The sequence below is a fragment of the Haliaeetus albicilla genome, chromosome 3 (assembly GCF_947461875.1).
Source record: "Haliaeetus albicilla chromosome 3, bHalAlb1.1, whole genome shotgun sequence".
Classification (NCBI taxonomy): domain Eukaryota; kingdom Metazoa; phylum Chordata; class Aves; order Accipitriformes; family Accipitridae; genus Haliaeetus; species Haliaeetus albicilla.
Genome location: NC_091485.1, coordinates 57,262,058 through 57,280,565, shown reverse-complemented (window position 1 = coordinate 57,280,565; position 18,508 = coordinate 57,262,058). Strand labels below are relative to the sequence as shown.

Sequence of the window (18,508 nt, the reverse complement as noted above, 5' to 3'; positions counted from 1 at the left end):
CAAATTGAGGTTAACTGCAAAATCTCCATTGACTTTAACATGTCAGGATTCCAGACTTTATCTAACCTTCCTGTGTCATCCCAGTAGAGGATCATATGGGTTTTTTTCCACAGATAAATCCGTATGTGTCTTAACCTCACATTATTTGACCTCATGGAAATGAAACCACAGCATTACCTGAATGGAAAGAACTGGATCCAGATGAGACAGGGATGCAGTGGGGAATCAGGGCTTTTCTGGCCTGTTACCCAGCAGGTCTCCTGTACGGCTCTGTTGGCTCTAGTACTCTGGTCTGCCCGCCACCTGATCAGACCTTCGGGCATGGCATAGAGTTAATGCTGTTTCCATCAGCATCAATACCAGGGATGGAAAAACTATGTCCTGAAAAAGAGAACACCTATCCTGGAACATTTATTCCTGACTTTTTCATGGCTTATATTTAGGTTTTCTGTACTCTGGGCACAGGGGTTTGCAGGTGGGGGTGGAGTTCAGATGTACTTTGCAGTAACTGACAGAGTTTCCTTGTGTCTTCTGGGAGCAACAGATATGAGTATGATTAGAGTCACAGTCACAGCATTGTTTTAGTGCTTGACAAGATTCTTCATCTGTTTTCAGTGCTGAAGAAATTGCCATGCTATAATGTTCTGACTACAGGGCATGAACATTATTGCCAGCTAATGGGCAGAATGTATAACTATTAATGTGATTGCGACTAACATCTCAGCAAAACAGCTGCCAAACTTTCCAAAGGATTCATGAACACTTTGTTCTCTGTTATTATAGTACAAAGTGTGATAGATATGAGCATTATTGATGTCAATTCTTCTTTCAATCGAATAGCTGTAGTCATGAGAACTGTTATCCTAATTCCTATATGTTCTGCACATGTGGTTAAACTAATGACCCGAAAGTCTGCATTTATGTACAGCAACTACAAAGTCAGTACAACGGATATTTTTCCTTACCCCTGAGGGAGAAGAACAGTACCACATGGCTATCATTATGAAAATGAGATTGAACTAAAATCCTGAATCTGAATACTTGAAAGTTTAGGAATATCTGTATTTGATTTTGAGCCCTGGTCATCTCTGATTCTGAAGAATTACAGCATGTTTTAAAGGCCTGGGATACTTCCCTTTTATTTAATAGTCCTGTTATTCTGATATGTTGGTTTATTCAATGTATTTTTGATTACATTGTAAATGCTTCTGAGTTATTACAAAACCACCCTTCTGAATGTGGTTTTACTTGGCAAGAAAACATTAGTCTTATTGTTATACATGACCTACTTGGGATTTATTGTAAAATTAAAAGTATCGTAGAAGGAAGATCAAGAAAGCAAAACCAATGATAAATGCTAAGAATTCATATAAGATCTGAGTGAAGCACAGACTTGAAATAACTGGTGTGTCTCATCTTTGACTCATTGCTCTGTGTTTTCACTACATTAATCATGCTAGAAGGACTGTCACTTTATATTTGTGAACTGTGAAGCTCCGTCAGGGCAAGGGCCAGTACATGTTCCTGGATTACAAATCGGAAGTGACTGTGATCATTATCACTTCGGGCACAGGGACACTGTGTGGAAATTTGCAAACAAAAGTAGCAACTTAATCAGTGAGAGAGTGAGACTGACAGCCACCCTGCCGCCTCGCTGGGAATGCAGGAGCAGCCACGGGTGCCAGTACGCCTGGGAAGATATTCATATTTAGGTTGTCCAAAGGATATATCAAAGACATCCGAATAGTTTCTTACTATTAAAAAATAATTAAAACAATTCCACTTCACTTTTAGTATAATACTTTGAATCTGTATTGAGCGTGTATGAATCTTAAACCATTTGTGTCTTATTGTTTTTTTAACTTGGTCATTAAGCATAACATTTGCGAATACATGTCTGGTGGCTTGTTTTCCCTTGTAAAACCAGATATATTTTTAAATTGCTGCATACAAACTGCCCTCCTCTTTGTCTAGCAATCAACTTCTAATATATGCCCCTCTTCCTCTGTCTATCATTTGCTACATCTGTTCTGCATATGTGCTTATGCATATACATAATAGTTGTTCATCTATGAATTTATTTGTCCTATCTTTGTTAACAACAGCCATAGGAACTGTGCATCAGCCATAGAAAGAGAAACTACTGACAATGAGTTAGCAGATATGAAGTTGAAGGCTGAAATCTTCCCCACTTTAGCTCATGATTTCATGACTTACAACGGAATGCCTCGCAATAACATTGACTTCCAGGAAGAGCTGTGATTATGATAAACTGAAGTAGGAGGGAATATTCTTGCCAGGTCCTGGAAAAAAAGATGGGAAAAATGCTGCTCCTAAAGCAAGGCTTTAAGAGGGAGACTCTTCCATCATTCCTTTTCATTTGTCTGCTCTTTACAGTGACTTAAGTGCAGGTATATCTCCAAAAGATATAAATTTTGAGATTTTCCCTAAATTTAAACATGTTTGGACTGGTTTTTATTCTGCAGAATTAGAGTAAAATAAGAGATTTTCAACCCAATTTTCTTGTCACTACTACTGAGTTTGTGGTCAGTGCTAAGTACAGAACAGCCTGATTCTACTCTTTATTGCAGCCTCAGTATAGTTATTCCTTTAGCAGCTAATGGAAATGATAATACTTATTCCCAGTATATGAGCTCTCTAGAGAAACCTGCAGGTTTACATTTCTCACTCAGAGGCTGTAGAATTCAAGAAGTAAACTCAGGGCAAGGAATTGATCCCCATAATCATATCCTGAATCTCACTCCAGCAACTGGGGATGAAGGAGATTGTATTAGCACATGTTTACTTAAAGGAAACCTGTGATTGCTCCCTTTCAAAATCTCCACAGGAATGTAATGAAAAGAGGGACCAGAATTGTCTTTATATGCTTTGGCTCCTCTCATATTTCCTATAAAAAAGGTCTTATCTTTCAATACAATTATTAAAGCCATAAAAGGATATATATCTTGAACTATGACATTTCAGATAAACCAAGGCACTTTTATCTTATTAACTTTCATAGTCTTTTCTGCAAGCTAATTCGAGTACCTGATATTTCATTATATGGTTTATTGAACTTCAGATCTTTCCACTGCTGCTTCTAAAACAGGGGGTTTATAATGTGTTTAGTGGAATGAACTCATCCTTATTTTATTTTTATATATACATGTATGTGCATATGTAAATATATGTACATGTATACTGAATATGTGACAGTTTCAAACTGAGATTTTTATGCTTGTTTCTCATTTTAATAATTATTGGAAAGGAGTATTTGGCAACAATTTTAGTTATGTATTTTAATTCACTGTTTGACATGTATTAAAGCAATCAGATCCATCAGCACAAGAAGTAACCAAATTTTCTGGGGCTGCACATATTTTGGCAGGACCGTCTCCCCAGTATGCAGAGTTACACATTCATTACAATGCTGAGAATTATAGTTATGTCTGGAGGCACATGGAGATTAATGGGTATATATAGAATTTCAAGAATGGAAAGAAAAGGTGTTAGAGTTTGTTCTAGTTTTATAGTGCTGTGGGAAAATGATGTTCTTAGTTTACTGCTACAGATATTTCTGGAAATTTCCTTTATTTGTGCCTTAAAATTATAAAGTGATTCCAGCAGAGACATATCAATATCATTTTTTAATGCCTGCAGTAAAACTAAGGTAAATATTGTCATGTATCCAGAACATCTATCATTAAACCACTTGTGCCCAGATTAGTATAATAAAAGTTAAGAACCATAAATATAGCCAAACTTTATAGGACACAAATGAACATTGCTGCCTACCTACATTTATAACCCATAATTTACGGGAGTTATTATGTATACCCTCATGTAAATCTATGCACATAAATACTGTGTGTGAGAATATATAAACCCTTGTCTAGATATTAATTGCTGATAAACTGAACTAGTTCAGCAGATTTCAGGCTTCTGCCTCCCTGGCTTCTGTGGGGGAATGAATTTTAGAGCACGTAGATTGCTATATTAGGTACCAATGGACAAGAACATCAGCCTTCAATATATACAAGATTCACAGTGTTGAAGCCAAATGCTGAACACAAGACATAAAACAAAATACTATTTGCCATTATTAGTAAAGGGAAAGGAGGAGAAAATAACAGGGCTTTTGATTAAAATATTGTCACACTATGTAGTGTAGATAGGATTCTTTTAAACATTTTTCACTAAATAAGACATGCTGAAGTGAGGGATCTCATCTGCTTACAAACAACTTGGCTGTTCAGGTGCTCTAGCTTGTCAAAGGCTTCACTAAGAGTCACAAGTTGGTAGCAGCATGCTCTGCCCTCAAGCAAATCATAAACCATGCTGTCACTGTAGATTTGCTCTGCTTTCATTATTCTCTGTGGTTTGAGGTAAAGTTAGCTGCATAAACACTAATCATTGCCACAGGGATCACTGGCCCCACACTTCATCTGTTTTTGGATGAGGCAAAACCCTACCAAGGTTCAGTTCACTAGGTGCCTGTGAAACATCATAGGCATCACAGGCAGGGAGTACACAATACGATTTACATTTCTGGTAACCCTGAAACTTTAGGAAGCTTGCATTATTCCCTGTCACTGAGCAAAGTTATGAGATCACTTTCAGTTTTCCTCACCACTAGGTTATTTATGATAGAAGCACACACACAGAGGATGTGAATACATAGTGCACAGATCATGAGTTCTGCTGAGTGTTTTAAGACTGGTGGGATGCAGGGAGCGGATGTTTTGGGGATCTCTCTGGGTTCAAGGTAAAAATAAGTAGTTGCCTGAAACACTGGGGAAGTTGTCTGATGATCCAGGGGATGCCCTTGCATTCCTGTAGCCCCATATGTACTGAAATTGCAGTACTTTCGGTGGCTTCAGTGCATCTAAATTTCCCATTCTTGCTTTCAGAAAAGATCCCAAATTAAGATGGTAGATTATTGGCAGTCAGCAGCATAACATAGCATCCTGGGTCTTCAGCTGACTTTGAGACTTTGTATCAGGTGCTGATGAAAGGCAGAAGGGTAATCTCCAAGGAAGTTGCAACCTACACAGGAAAGATAGACAAATGGTAATAAAAAGGATTTATGATTTATTCATCAGGGAGGACCTAAGATACAGAACCTAAGAGCTGAAGGCAAAGCTCATGGTGGTGAATAAAGAGCTTTCCTTTCTGTGATATTTATATAAGGCACTACAGAAAGAAGAAATTTGTTCAGAGACTAGAATGTAATGCACTTGAGTCTTAATTTCACAACCTTTCTTGGAAAAGTGTTTTCGTACACAGAATACCAACAATATACTCGTATGTCATAGTGATGAGTGTAAGAAACCAAGCAGAATTAAAAATAGATTAAGTAATACAATGTTATAAACATTATACTACCTCCTATAACACAAATAAAAAGTTATATATAGATTCCAAACTATACTACAGCTTTCCAGGTTCACTGAAAGTTTAAATATAAGCTGGAAGTGTAATAAAGCAACCAGAAGTATTTAGGCAGTTTAAGATTACATTTTTTCAAGAACCATATGTAATGTAATGAAGAGCTATTTCAGTGGAACTAATTTTGAATATGTCATGTGTCCATCCTCTAGGAATGAGCCATAAGGTGTCTAAATATTCTTCTACACAGAAGTTGTTCCAAAATTAGTCATTCTGAAATGTGCTCCTCACCAAAAGTATCTTTGCCAAAGAAAATTAATTAGTTCCACACTTTAATATAAAAATATTTTTTTAAAAATCCCCACAGATGTTAATTTCTTTAGGGTAAGATTGCACATGTTGCCTTTTCTACAATTATTTCTTCCCCTTCAGTGTATATTGGGGATGGTTCATGTTTGCAGTCAACTGTATAATCAAATGAATTTAGTTTATAGAATTAAGTGGTTTGGAAAGTTAGATCAAGAAAGAAAAATATGGTTGATGCTTGTAATAAAATTTGTAAAGGTTAACATTAAACTGGATAATTCTTTGAACCAGAAATATCACTAATCAGTAGAAAATGAGAACATATTGTTATGATTTACTTGTTGTAAGTAGCTTCCTTGTGGGACCATTTAATCACATTTGATATGATTCTCAGCTATGCTGCTTATTGACTTATTAAGCCTTAAGTTTAAAAAAATGAGAGATCTAATATTCATACAGAAGTAATAGAAATTGACTCAAAGTGTTTTGTATGCTTTCATAATAACTGTAATTAATTACATTTGAAATGATAAATTTCATTTATACAGATTTTTGGGTTTTAGTCTAGAAGCAGGTAAGCTTTTAGAGTGATATAAAACTTTGAAAACAAATGGGAAAGATTTCTTGAAGATGACTTAGTGGAAAGCTCAGATTGAATTATCAGACCAGTACAATCAATACCTGGCCTAGGTCAATACAGTGTCTTTGACATGCCAGCTACTTCATGAGGAACTGAAACTCAACCTTCTTGCTCCCATAAATTACCCATGTATTGAATATTATCCTATTAGGTAAACCTAACTGGGGAAGTCTTTTGATATCTTGAAACAAAGATCTCTGTGTTCCCCATATCTTGTCTTGACTGGTGTAGCAAGGACTATTTCTATTCATATTAAAGTACAGTGCTTAATAAAAATACTTTTGCTTTCAGTTTCCCAAGATTCCAGTGGGATGCCATACAGTGTATTCTTCCACTATCATTATCTATTATTGCTTATTATGTTTTATGTACTTTAATGCATAGCATAACATGGTACAGAGATGCCAAACCACCACTGACTCAAGCTTGAATAGCCACAAGTTGATTGATTTTCAGAGACTGTAGTTTCTAAAGAGGTCTAATAGAAGTAATTTGAATACAATACAGTGCTGCCATTTTGTAACTGCAGAGCTGGTTCATGCCATAGTTTCTTGGATGGTTCTGCAGACTGCGTCCCTACTGAGGTATATTCATACATTCAGAAACATCCACAGTGAGTTTCCTCATTTTGCTGATTTGGTCTACACAGAACAGTTCCTCTTATTTATATCATTATATGTGGCTTTTTTTTTTTTTTAATTGTTGTGTTTTATTTCATGAGACTCCTCTTTTTTATTGACTTCCTTCTAAAAGTTTCATTAGGAGTTTTCCAAAAATCTTCTCAGTCCAATGGAGATTTTACTATAGAGTTTGATTCCAAATATTGAGTCTGTGAGCTTAGGTCTGAAGTGAAATAGTAAAAAAACTGAGAAGAATGAAAAAATAGATCTAGAAAGAACAATAAAATACCACATAATCTGCTTGATCTTTACCTAAAGTACTCTTTTAAGACCCCCAGTGATGGAGTTTTCATAGTTTTCCCACAGAATCCCTATCAGTGTTTTATTACCTGTACTGTTAGAAAACTTTTCCCCTAATATGTAAAACTTCACTTTCTGCAGCTTCATAGAAGTGGAAAACAGATTATTCTCTTTCTCTTTGCAGTTATATGTCCTTCTAGTCAGTTATTTTCTTGTTAGCCTTCTTATTAAGCTAAACTTTCCTAAGTCTCAGTTTTCTAGATTTATGACCACTCTCTGTCCTCCGTACCCTCTCCCAAAATAAGTATATCCTTCTTGAACCGCAACATTCAGAACTGGAAATGAAACTCCTACAGACACTATACTGATGCTGAATGCAGCAGAAAGATTATTCATGGTTTTGGGAATAACGTCTTACATCTCTTATCCTTGATTTCTTTTGACAAAAAGATGTCTGGTCATCTTATTGTTTATCTGAAGAGGAAAACCTGTTTGTTTGTTTGTTTTTAATTTTATATTTTTAACTAGCTAAAAGATTCTTCTACATTCATAGCAAACTTTTATTTAACTGAAGGTTGCTACAAAACCAAACTCAACCACCATAAGGACAAGTGTCATCAGTATGTTGGAAGTCACCTGGATTAGAAATCTCAGTATCAGTCAGCTGGGGCAGAATCAAAGAGTGTTTGGTCACTGTGTGATGAGAATGCAGCTGTGGTTTCACTGGTCACACACTAAAGAAACAAGTAGTCATTATTTGTATCTGTGAGCCTCCATACATATGAGGATATGTTCACAGTTTATATATCTTATGCAAGCTATAAATTAAAGGCACATAGTCAATGACCAGTTTTTCCTGATGGCAATTTAATTCTGTCTATAAATTATGCTTTATAGCCAGATAGTAAACATATGAAATGCCAGATTCAGGCAGTCAAGGATTCAAGGATTTAATGAAAAGTATCTTTGATGTGTTTGGAACATTTAGTTTGGAAAAAATAACTAAATGTTTCAGTTCAGAAATGCATATATTCATTTCAGCATGAGGTAGTTTAGGAGGATATATACACTCTGCAAGTCATTGTTTGTTTCTCTGTCAGGAATAGAATTTGGAAAACCACAATATTGTGATTTAGGGTTAAGATATAAAAAATATCTAAGTAGGAAATCAAAATGATGAGTTGCAATCTTACAGAAATCTATGAAACTGCAAAAACAAGTACAGAATAATGAATTGCATAAGTATTATGCAAATAATTACTATCATTAACGTGCAACTGAAAAACTAACAGGCTTATTTTCTTGCTGCCCAAAGGCTAGAAGTCTGAGTATATTGCATTAAAAAAAAAAAAAAAAAAGAAGAAAAAACCCAGAGTTTTTATAGCCAGCTTTCCTCAAAAATGTTTGCTTGGCTATATATACTGTTGCTGGATTACCTTCCTCGTTCCTTTTAGAATTGAAGCTCACAAATATTTATGTATATTTCATAACCAATGATTTGTGAAAGTTTCTTATACTACATATCCCAACAGGTCTTTCTGTGAGTCCAGTTTGTGTACCAGTAATTTAAAGCTTTCATTTTAGCTCAACAAGGTTGATTTCATAAATTCACTGAAATTATCAGTATGCATCCTGTACCATCTTAATGTAGGTAATCTGTTACCCAAGATCTGAGGAAGTGTCTTCCTCAGATGGATCACTTGTGTCCTTTGCTGCAATCTATATTGCAATCTTATTAATTCTAATTGAGGACAGATTTGGAAAAGTAGTCATCTTCATTGTCTGTTTGATGGTGTCATGGTTTAACCCCAGCAAGCAGCTAAGCACCACGCAGCTGCTCACTTACTTCCCCCCACACCCAGTGGGATGGGGGAGAGAATCGGGAAAGAAAAAAGTAAAACTCACGGGTTGAGATAAGAATAGTTTAATAGAACAGAAAGGAAGAAACTAATAATGATAATAATAACAATAATAAAATGACAATACTAATAAAAGGATTGGAATATACAAAACAAGTGATGCACAATGGAATCACTCACCACTCGCTGACCCATGCCCAGTTAGTTCCCGAGCAGCGATTCCCCCCAGGCTAACTGTCCCAGTTTATATACTGGGCATGACATCACATGGTATGGAATACCCCTTTGGCCAGTTTGGGTCAGCTGTCCTGGCTGTGTCCCCTCCCAACTTCTTGTGCCCCTCCAGCCTTCTTGCTCGCTGGGCGTGAGAAGCTGAACAATCCTTGGCTTAGTCTAAACACTACTCAGCAATAACTGAAAACATCAGTGTGTTATCAACATTCTTCTCTTGCTGAATCCAAGACATAACACTATATCAGGTACTAGAAAGAGAATTAACCCTGTCCCAGCTAAAACCAGGACAGATGGTATATCTACAATTTTTTTTCTGGCTGAAGTGCACTTTCCTTGACACACTTAAAGCCCAGGTAAGGTTGTTCCAAATCAAGTGTAGATTAGCGTGTTAACATTTGAGCATCATACATTGCCTTTTTGTGCCATCCGTGTTCATTTTCCTTGATTGTCACTGACTACATACGGTCAGAAATAGTGCAAGGATATATTCTGATTGGTCTCTACTCCTTGGATCTGTAATACAAGAAGGTTGCATCACTGTAAATTTGTCATTTTATCAATCTTTTCTCACTGACAAATAATTCATAGAAGATGTTTGTTTTTTTTTTAAATAAATGTAATGCTGGCCTTTTCAACACACAAATAAAATCACTTTTCTCAGTGATAAACTCCTTCCTAACCCCCTTCTGCATCTGCAAAAGTCAAAGAAATTCTATGGTATTCTATATATTTCAACTTCTTCCAGCTTATTCCCACTAAGGCAGTTTGTGTATTTATAAAACACAAATTACATCAAATGTCACTTTTATATCTGACTCCCCGAGGCAGTTTGTTAGTGTGGGGAGGTATGATCCTCAGACAGAAAAACAGAGAAAGAACTGAACTGCCATTGGTTGTTGTGGTATAGTATTACTAGTACATCTTCAGGTATGCAAAGCAAGACAAGACAAAAAAGCTCTTACAAAATATAACTGGTGCATTGTGTTTCTATTATTCCAAATCATGTGCAGTATATGGTAGGAGAAGGAGAACAGTCTATTGTTACTTTAACTTGCATTCTTGTTCTAAGGCACTGGATGAAAACCTAATGTCATCTGGATATCATAGCAGTCCTTAACATATAATTACATGGGACCAACATTACTTGATCAAAGTAAAAGAAAAAGCTCTTATTTTATTTATAAGCCATCTGCCACAAACCATTATCATTTACTTAGGCCCTAAGTTACAGTTTCCATTTTATTAGTTCTATTAGTGTTTGGGTGGTTTCTGTGAAGATTATTCAATAAACATTGTCCAGAAAAAGCTAGATACTTTTAATGCATAATCCTCTGGAATGTTTATTAAACAATAACACTGAACCTTCTGACAGTTTTATTTCTGAGAATGTTACAACATTATTATGCATCCCACCGGTAACTCTGCATTACTGAAAACTCTTGTGCAATGTAATGAGTCTTACCAAAAGCAGATGCAGCCAAATTAATAACAAGGACATCAATGAACTATAGAAAGCCATATAGTGGGAGGGGTGGGATGGGGGAAAAGAATGCAGAAGAGAATTCTGTTTCACTTTTGCAACAAAAAGTAACTGAAATAAGAAGAAATGGTAATATAAGGATTTGAAAATCCAAATGTGAAAAGTAGATTAACTGAAAAGAGTATTTCATCATGCATTATATAATTAATGCTTAATGCAGAGTCTCTGGACAAATTGAATTTAACTTAATTACAGGATGAAGGCGTTCTAAAAGATGACTTAAAACCCTAAATGTTCTTGAATTTACTTCTATGAATAGCTTTCTGTGTGTCACATTTTCTGTGAGGCCACCCTGCAAGGATCCTTTTATCACCTGTTAAATAGATGCTATTCCTCTTAACTAACCACAAAGAAAGCTCAGTCTAAGGTTCAGTACACTTAATACATGCCTCCAAAGAAGGGAAGGCTTCAGATAAAACTCAGTGCTTGGCCATAATGAGCCTGGTAAATATTGGTTTCCTGCAATAAAAATAATAGGTGAAGTCTTGGCCTATTGAAGTCAATGGGAATTTTGCCATTGATTTTAGCAGGGCCAGTATTGCAACCAATAAATCTACTGAGCAAACTAAAAGAAGTGGGTGAAGGGAGGAAGAAAGGGGAATTAATGTAACAGAACCTCTACATTATTTCAGTCCTTGTTCTACCCTCCTTTGCCTGAGTGAATACCTCCTGGTACTCCTGAGATGTGCTCACAGAAACTATTGTGGCAGTGTACTGAACACCAAATATTTACAAAAGCATTTAATGACTAATTCTGAAACAGGAAAATCAGCTTTGTTGTTACAATGAGTCAGTGTCAGATTCAACCAGAGCCTGTTTTAGGGGTGAGTAACCAAGGGCAATTGCCCAAGACTGGATACCATGGGGAGCATGTTAGACTACAATAATTAAAAGTACAAGTTATCCAATATGTCTCACTCTATTCCTCTGTTGTTGCTAGTCAAAACCTGCTGTAGCTCCACACAGATGCAATTAGATCTTTCAAATGCAATCCTTTCTGTAATGTGAGTAAAATAACAGGAAAAAAAATTAGAAATATAAATGTTTTTTTGTATTTTCATATTTATATCCCTATCTGTGTTTCTTTTTATCGATGTGTGAAAATATCTAATTTCTGATGTATAACTCAGTGTAGCCACCATATTTTTGCCTGGGTTTTCCCAGACATCCATTACACACATGCACCATGTGGCCCATGTACAGCAAGGCAGTTTCAGAAAGCTTCAGACTAACAAATCAAGCACTGTATAGTCACACACAGATATGCTACAGTCCTATCTGGAAACAAAAGAAATTGGATTTGAGGAAATATATGCATTGGTACTCCATCACAGGCAGTACCATGGCTTGAGAGCCCTGTGTTTCATTAGGAGGTGAAAGCTGTGGGAGAAATTTGAATTTCTTGTTCAGGTGTTCCAGTATCTGACCCAGAATGTGGAGAAGGACAACCATCCAGTTTGTGGGGTTCTTTCACAGGGATTATGTGCAAGCAGAGGATATTTCGGAAAAAAAAATAAATTACTGGTTAGAAAACAAGAAGCAAAGGGTGGCTAAAAATACATTATATGATGTGAAAAAGATATACAGGCAAAATACTTCTGAACATAAAAGCATGGTGTAGAAATGGGATGGATCTGCAAATTCTCCCTTGAAGTAGCTTAATATCTGTAACACTTACCTCACAGTAATAAACTAAAACAGAGCAGTAAACTTACACTGGGAGAGGAAAATGGTGTCATCCCTTGCAGACATTATTTTGCAATACATAGTTTTCCTTGGCTGTTAAATCTGATTTTAAAACTTATCAGAGTATTCAATAATAAATTTTCCCCACCACTTAAAACACTGCAGGTTTCCAGCCCACAGTGGTTACCTGGCAATTCAAGCAAGCATTTTTGTTGTCTGAAACTGTAGGACATCCCCTTTGGTTTTGACCATCATGGTTACGAAGTGCTTCTCCAAACTGGAGTAAACAAATAAACAAACCACCAACAACTGTCTTATGCAGAAAATATTTTACATTGTGACAGTGTTCTTTCTTTGTAAAAATGTTTATAAAAACCAATAGGAGGTGCACATAAATGATCAAATTTGTAATAAATCTTTTGTGAGCTCAGCTAATGTGGCTCATCAGAACATCTAACAGTAGTTATCCCTAAGCACAAGTATGCTTATAGATAAGATGAAAGCAGACCTTCTTATTAATCACACTGTATATCTGACTCCTGCTCCTTTCTTCAGTCTTTAAATCAACTCCACCTGGTTCTTACTGTTCAGTTGTGCAGCGTACCTTTCACAATGAAATATGCTTACTGCTGCAGAAGCAGTCCAACGTAATTAAAATTATTAGGTAAAACAGTGGTTGCTTAAGTGTGGAATCACCTAACCATAAAAAACATGATCAGCCACAATACGAAACTGAGGACCAAATCTTCACTGGGTGTAAATTGGCTGGACTCCAGCTGATTTCAGTAGAAGGTATTGAAAACAATGTTCTGGGCGACCTTTTTTTATGTTAATACTTTATGGAGCACATCAAGCAAGATGCCAGGACAATGCTTGTATAAGTAAGAAACAATCTCGTCATATTGTAGGCTAGTCCTGGGTTTCTCATCTGCTGTGGCAGGGTGAGGACCTAGGTAGCTAGAAGGGAATGACCCTGCCTGTGTTAACTAACCCAAACAAAAACAAAAAGTGCCACTCTCTCTGGGGTGCCCTGTTTATTTAGAGGGTGCTAACTCAGATTCAGTTCAACAGACTGCAAACAACATCAAGACAACAAAAGCAAAGGAGCAAAGCAGCTTTCTATGTGTTTTGGTCAACTCCTTTCCTTTATTGCCATGACAGTGTCTCCATTCCTTTACAATATTTTGGTCACAGCTAAACTAAGCTGCGTTCATTGCCAAGTTTGTGAAACTCTTTGTGGGTATCTAACCCAGTAAAAAAATCGTATTGCTGAATGACTGTGAGATAGGAACAATCCAGGGGAGGTAGGATATGGTAGGATCTATTCCAGGAAGGGACTCACATGTAAGTTAAAATGTACAAGTAGAACCTGGCGTTTCCCTGTAGTGTGCTTTGTTCTTTTAGGGGTTCATTTTGGAGCTGCCATGACATTTCTACCACAAATACTCACTGCAGCCTTGACACAGATGGAGGCAGGCAGGTCCTGCTCCAGCTCATGACAGCAGGCTGTGATACCTGGAAAAACATTGGGACTCTGTGTCTGGAAGGGGCTACCCAGATAGTCAGGTCCCTACCCCAACAGTCACACACTCAACTGAGACTTGGGCTCCCCCCGAAAATGTTGAAATTTTCCCTTTTTGTAAGAATGCCAGCTATGCACCCTTATGTCACCAGAATGCCTAAACAGGTAAAAATACCACAGCTACAATCTTTTCTCTTTCACAGCTTGAGAGCTACATTGTGGAAAACATGAAATCGGAGATGGTGCAGCTGCAGCAGAATGCTGTGCAGAACCACACCGCCACCATGCTCGAGATAGGGACCAGCCTCCTCAGCCAGACAGCAGAGCAAACGAGAAAACTCACGGATGTTGAAACCCAGGTATGTTCCCAGAGTGGTTTTCTAAAAGCTGTTAATTGCAGAGAACTTTTTGCATCCTCTTTCTTTTCTAATGCATCACCACACAAAACTTTTCAACACAGGGCTCCAAGAAACATACACACTCTGTTTCTTGGTACCAACAGCGGTGATGACTGACCCTTGTTATGTGTCTTTCTTTCGATTTCATTTGGTTAGTATGTTTAGCTGCGTGCATGCAAGGCAGGCAGGACTGTCCAGGAAACTAAATCAGCATTTGACTTCAAACAGACCAGCTACCAACTGTGAATGATACAAGTGTCAAGCTAAATAATTAATTTTAGGCTAAAACAGAGCCTTTGATCTCCATTGTTGTTTGCCTCTTTACTATTACAAGAAAGTTTGTTTATTTTCTGTAATATGTTTCCAGCTATTTGAAACATAGCAAAAAGAGAAGGACAAACATCAGCTTCTTTATAAAACACTGTGTATTTGTTATTACTGTAAAATTGTTTAACATCACATGAATTTAAAAAGCCATCTCCATATGATTCCTAGCACTGAAATCACTGTTGTGATTGAAGTGACAAGAGTATCACTGTCATAACACAGAGTACAATTTCATACTGGTCTTATTGCAAAGATACGTACTACTTTTTGCCTTTTGAATTCTTTTATCAGTTTAAGATGCCTATTTGTTTTCCTTATTTTTGCTGACTTCCTCCTGATCTTCTAGCATGTGGTGTATTACCAGCTTCACTGCATTCACTGTTCATTTAGAACAGTGGAATTCAAGTATTGCATTTATTTAGTTTGTTCTAGTAGCATAAGTACTTCTTGAAAGACCATATTTTCTGTTCTCATGTCCTCACTCATGTCTATGATACCATTACCAAGTTTTTACATAATCACATTACACTGAGAAACAACAGTAATTATGAAAGACAGATACACTGTCTTACAAGGGTTCTTTGGACCTTTTTTTCTACATCTTGGTTAATAGGTCAACATTCACTTGTAAATGTTGTGATCTCAAATGACCACAGTTTCTAAAACATAGTATATTGACTTAAGAAAATGTTGGGGAAAATCTTTAATTCGGTATCAGCAGACTATCTAAATGGAAACATAAAAGATGAAGACCTATGGACTGTAGTATCCTATGTTCAGTAAAGAAAAAGGAGGTGTAGGAACTCTTCTTGTATCCCAAAAGACCTACCTAGGTGTAAGTGTTGAGTACTCATTCACAGTTTCCTCCTTTAAGCAGGTAAGGAACAAAATGTGCATTGCCTCTGTCTCACTTTGAGGAACCACTTTAAAGTAGAGATACCACTGGTAACTGTGTGAAGAAGCAGATAACTTCCTCCTTCTATACCTATTGCTGAAGAATTTGAGTTGTTCAAGATATCAATGGGAGTGTTTCTTCCTTGTCACAGTACTTCCTCTGACTTTCAGCTCAGTGGTGGCTTTTCCCACCTCCCCTCTTTCAGCAGTATGAGAAAGTCCCTGTAGTCCCTGGTTCTACCCTCAATCAGAAAAGAGTGGTGCAGGTGGCTCAAGAAAGTCAAAAGAGACTTCTCTGGCAGTGATGGAGGTAGCCAGCTTCATGGCAGAGAGATGAAGGTCTGTAGGATACAAGGAGGGCAAAGGGAGGCCAGGATCCCATGCCTGTAATAAAAAGTACTCATACCAGGGTAAGGAGGAGTCTGAAGGACTGAAGATAGAGCCTCCACCTCCTTAAAATCTTACTGACGTCTCCCAATCCCTGATCCATCCAAAATCCCACTGATTCCCTTTAGGCTTTCTTGTCTACCTGAAGCTCTACTGATGTTTTGTAGGCTGCTCCACAGATGTATCCTCTTTGGAAATCTGTTGATGCTTTCCTGTCTTCTTACCCCTTGCCAACCTTTCTAATACACCTTCAATTTCTGCCAGGTGCTTCTGAAACCGTGGTGATGCCTCCTGGCACTTCCGTATGTATCCATCTTGAAAAACGTAACAGCTGCATACTGATCATTTCCAATTTTTTCAACCTCTGTACCCTTAAAAAGGGCAACTCAAGTTGCTCTGAGAATGAAACAATTTCAAACAAAAATAAGGCACTGGATTGAGTTCGAGAGCCATTCTCTTTGCTTTATGTTCTGTAACAAATTCCTATCAGGCATGCATGAGAAAATGTTACCATGTAATCCTATGATGATACTGATAAATGTCCTTCCAAGAAAGGTCGGGTAAGTTCCATTAGAGAGGCATCATTTTCAGTTCCAGAAGTGGTTGCATCTCAGCTGGTGTGTGCACACATATCTACAAAAAACACTCCTTCAGACTCTATGTAATGAACAACAATATCCCAACAAAATCTACTAACGTTAATTAACATTATTGCTTTCATTCTTAAAAGCATTCTGTTATTTCCACTTTTGAACTATTTTTTGTTAGAAGCTATTCTCTTTCGTCTAGTTAAAAGGCTTCTTTCAGTGTGATGTACTTATTAAAATCTTGTGCTATTGATACAGACCACCACTAAAGTGAAAGACAACTTCATAAAGCAATGTTTAGGATCACAGCCTTCATCTTAAAAAACTGTGTAAGAGTGCAAGTAGTGATAACATAAGCAGACACCAGACTTCTGCCAACACTGCAAAAAAAAGAGAACTCAGGGGACAGCTAAAGTAGGAGCTTTACTTACAAAACAGAGGATGCAACACTTTGGCTTCAGTCCAAGTACTCTTGCACTCTTCTGGTTTAAGCATGCTTTGTAGGAATGCATGTTTGAGGCATGCCTCTTGTTCTTTCCACTGAAATGAAGCTTATTTGGCAGTCACCTTTCCTTTTTCTGCCGGCCTAGTATTATTCTACAGTAAACAGGGTGCCAGAATATCAGCTGGTACATATCAATGTAACTTGATTGAGTTCATTTGCACCAGCTGAGCAGCTGAGGTTAAAAAAGGGTTTAGAAACAATTTTTGACAAATCATCAAACCAGAATGAAATGGTTGTATTATGTTGCTATAACAACATAACCAGGACAATATAAACATTAATGTTCTTAATTTATCCTTAAGGTGCTAAATCAAACATCCAGACTTGAAATTCAGCTACTGGAAAATTCACTGTCAACGTACAAGCTAGAAAAACAGCTTCTACAACAGACACACGAAATCCTGAAAATTCATGAGAAAAACAGGTAAGAATGAGTAGTTGGTCTCTTACGCTCTTTCTCTGTTCATCACAAAGTGGTCTATGCATACTTTGTTCTAAGCAACTGATGAAATGGAAAAAGCAAATACAGGTAATATTTATGAAATGGCTAAAAGAGCTAGGGTGTGACCTTACACTGTGTTAGCTCCTGTAGGATAAATGTAAGTTGATTTTTACCACTTTTTGTGTGCACTGTAAGTTTACATCTCAGTTTGCTTCATGACAGCTTAGTCATAGTTCCTGCTACTGAAAAGCATAGGGATAACTTGTATGAGCACTTTCAAGTGGAAAAATATTAATAATAAATTATGAGATTATCAACTACCTTAAAGTGCATAAGAAACAGAAAATCTTCAGCAGTTCATCTTTCTAATTTTAATGGATACAATGATCTAACATGTAGAAGGATCTCTCTCTCTCCCCTTGGACTCAGTTGTATATAGCATACTTGGAGCCATGCTCCATTTAAAGAATAAGTGAACAGTAAACATTTGGGTTTTATGCTGAAATTGAAGAAAAATTGTTTATTAGCATGTAACTTTTTAAGCAGTGAAGTGACAGTCAAGAAGAAGTTCCAGTGTTGTCCCTTTCTGTGCTACACAGAAGCTCCTCTCTCTGTGAGGGACTCAGTACCTGAAGTCACTGGATTTAGCAATCCAGTCTTTCAGAGAGCATGTGTGGTGGGTTGACCTTGTCCAGCTGCCAGATGCCCACCCAGCTGCTCTCTCGCTCCCCTCATCGACAGGGCAGAGGGAGAAAATATAAGGAAAGACTGTGGCTGAGATAAAGACAGGGAGATCACTTACCAGTTACTGTCATGGGCAAAAAAGCGCCTCATTTATTGCCAATTAATAACAGTGTAGGGTAGTGAGAAACA

The 18,508-nt window shown here is 37.1% G+C and overlaps 1 protein-coding gene across 1 annotated transcript in view; it reads left to right on the top strand.

Annotated features, from left to right (window-relative positions):
• The window catches only part of ANGPT1 (angiopoietin 1), a 163,119-nt gene that overhangs the window by 61,739 nt on the left and 82,872 nt on the right, over positions 1–18,508 (top strand). The window contains exons 2-3 of the mRNA XM_069779903.1: positions 14,299–14,454; positions 17,496–17,617. Coding sequence (XP_069636004.1) covers positions 14,299–14,454; positions 17,496–17,617 — 278 coding nt within the window. The remainder of the gene's footprint in view (positions 1–14,298; positions 14,455–17,495; positions 17,618–18,508) is intronic.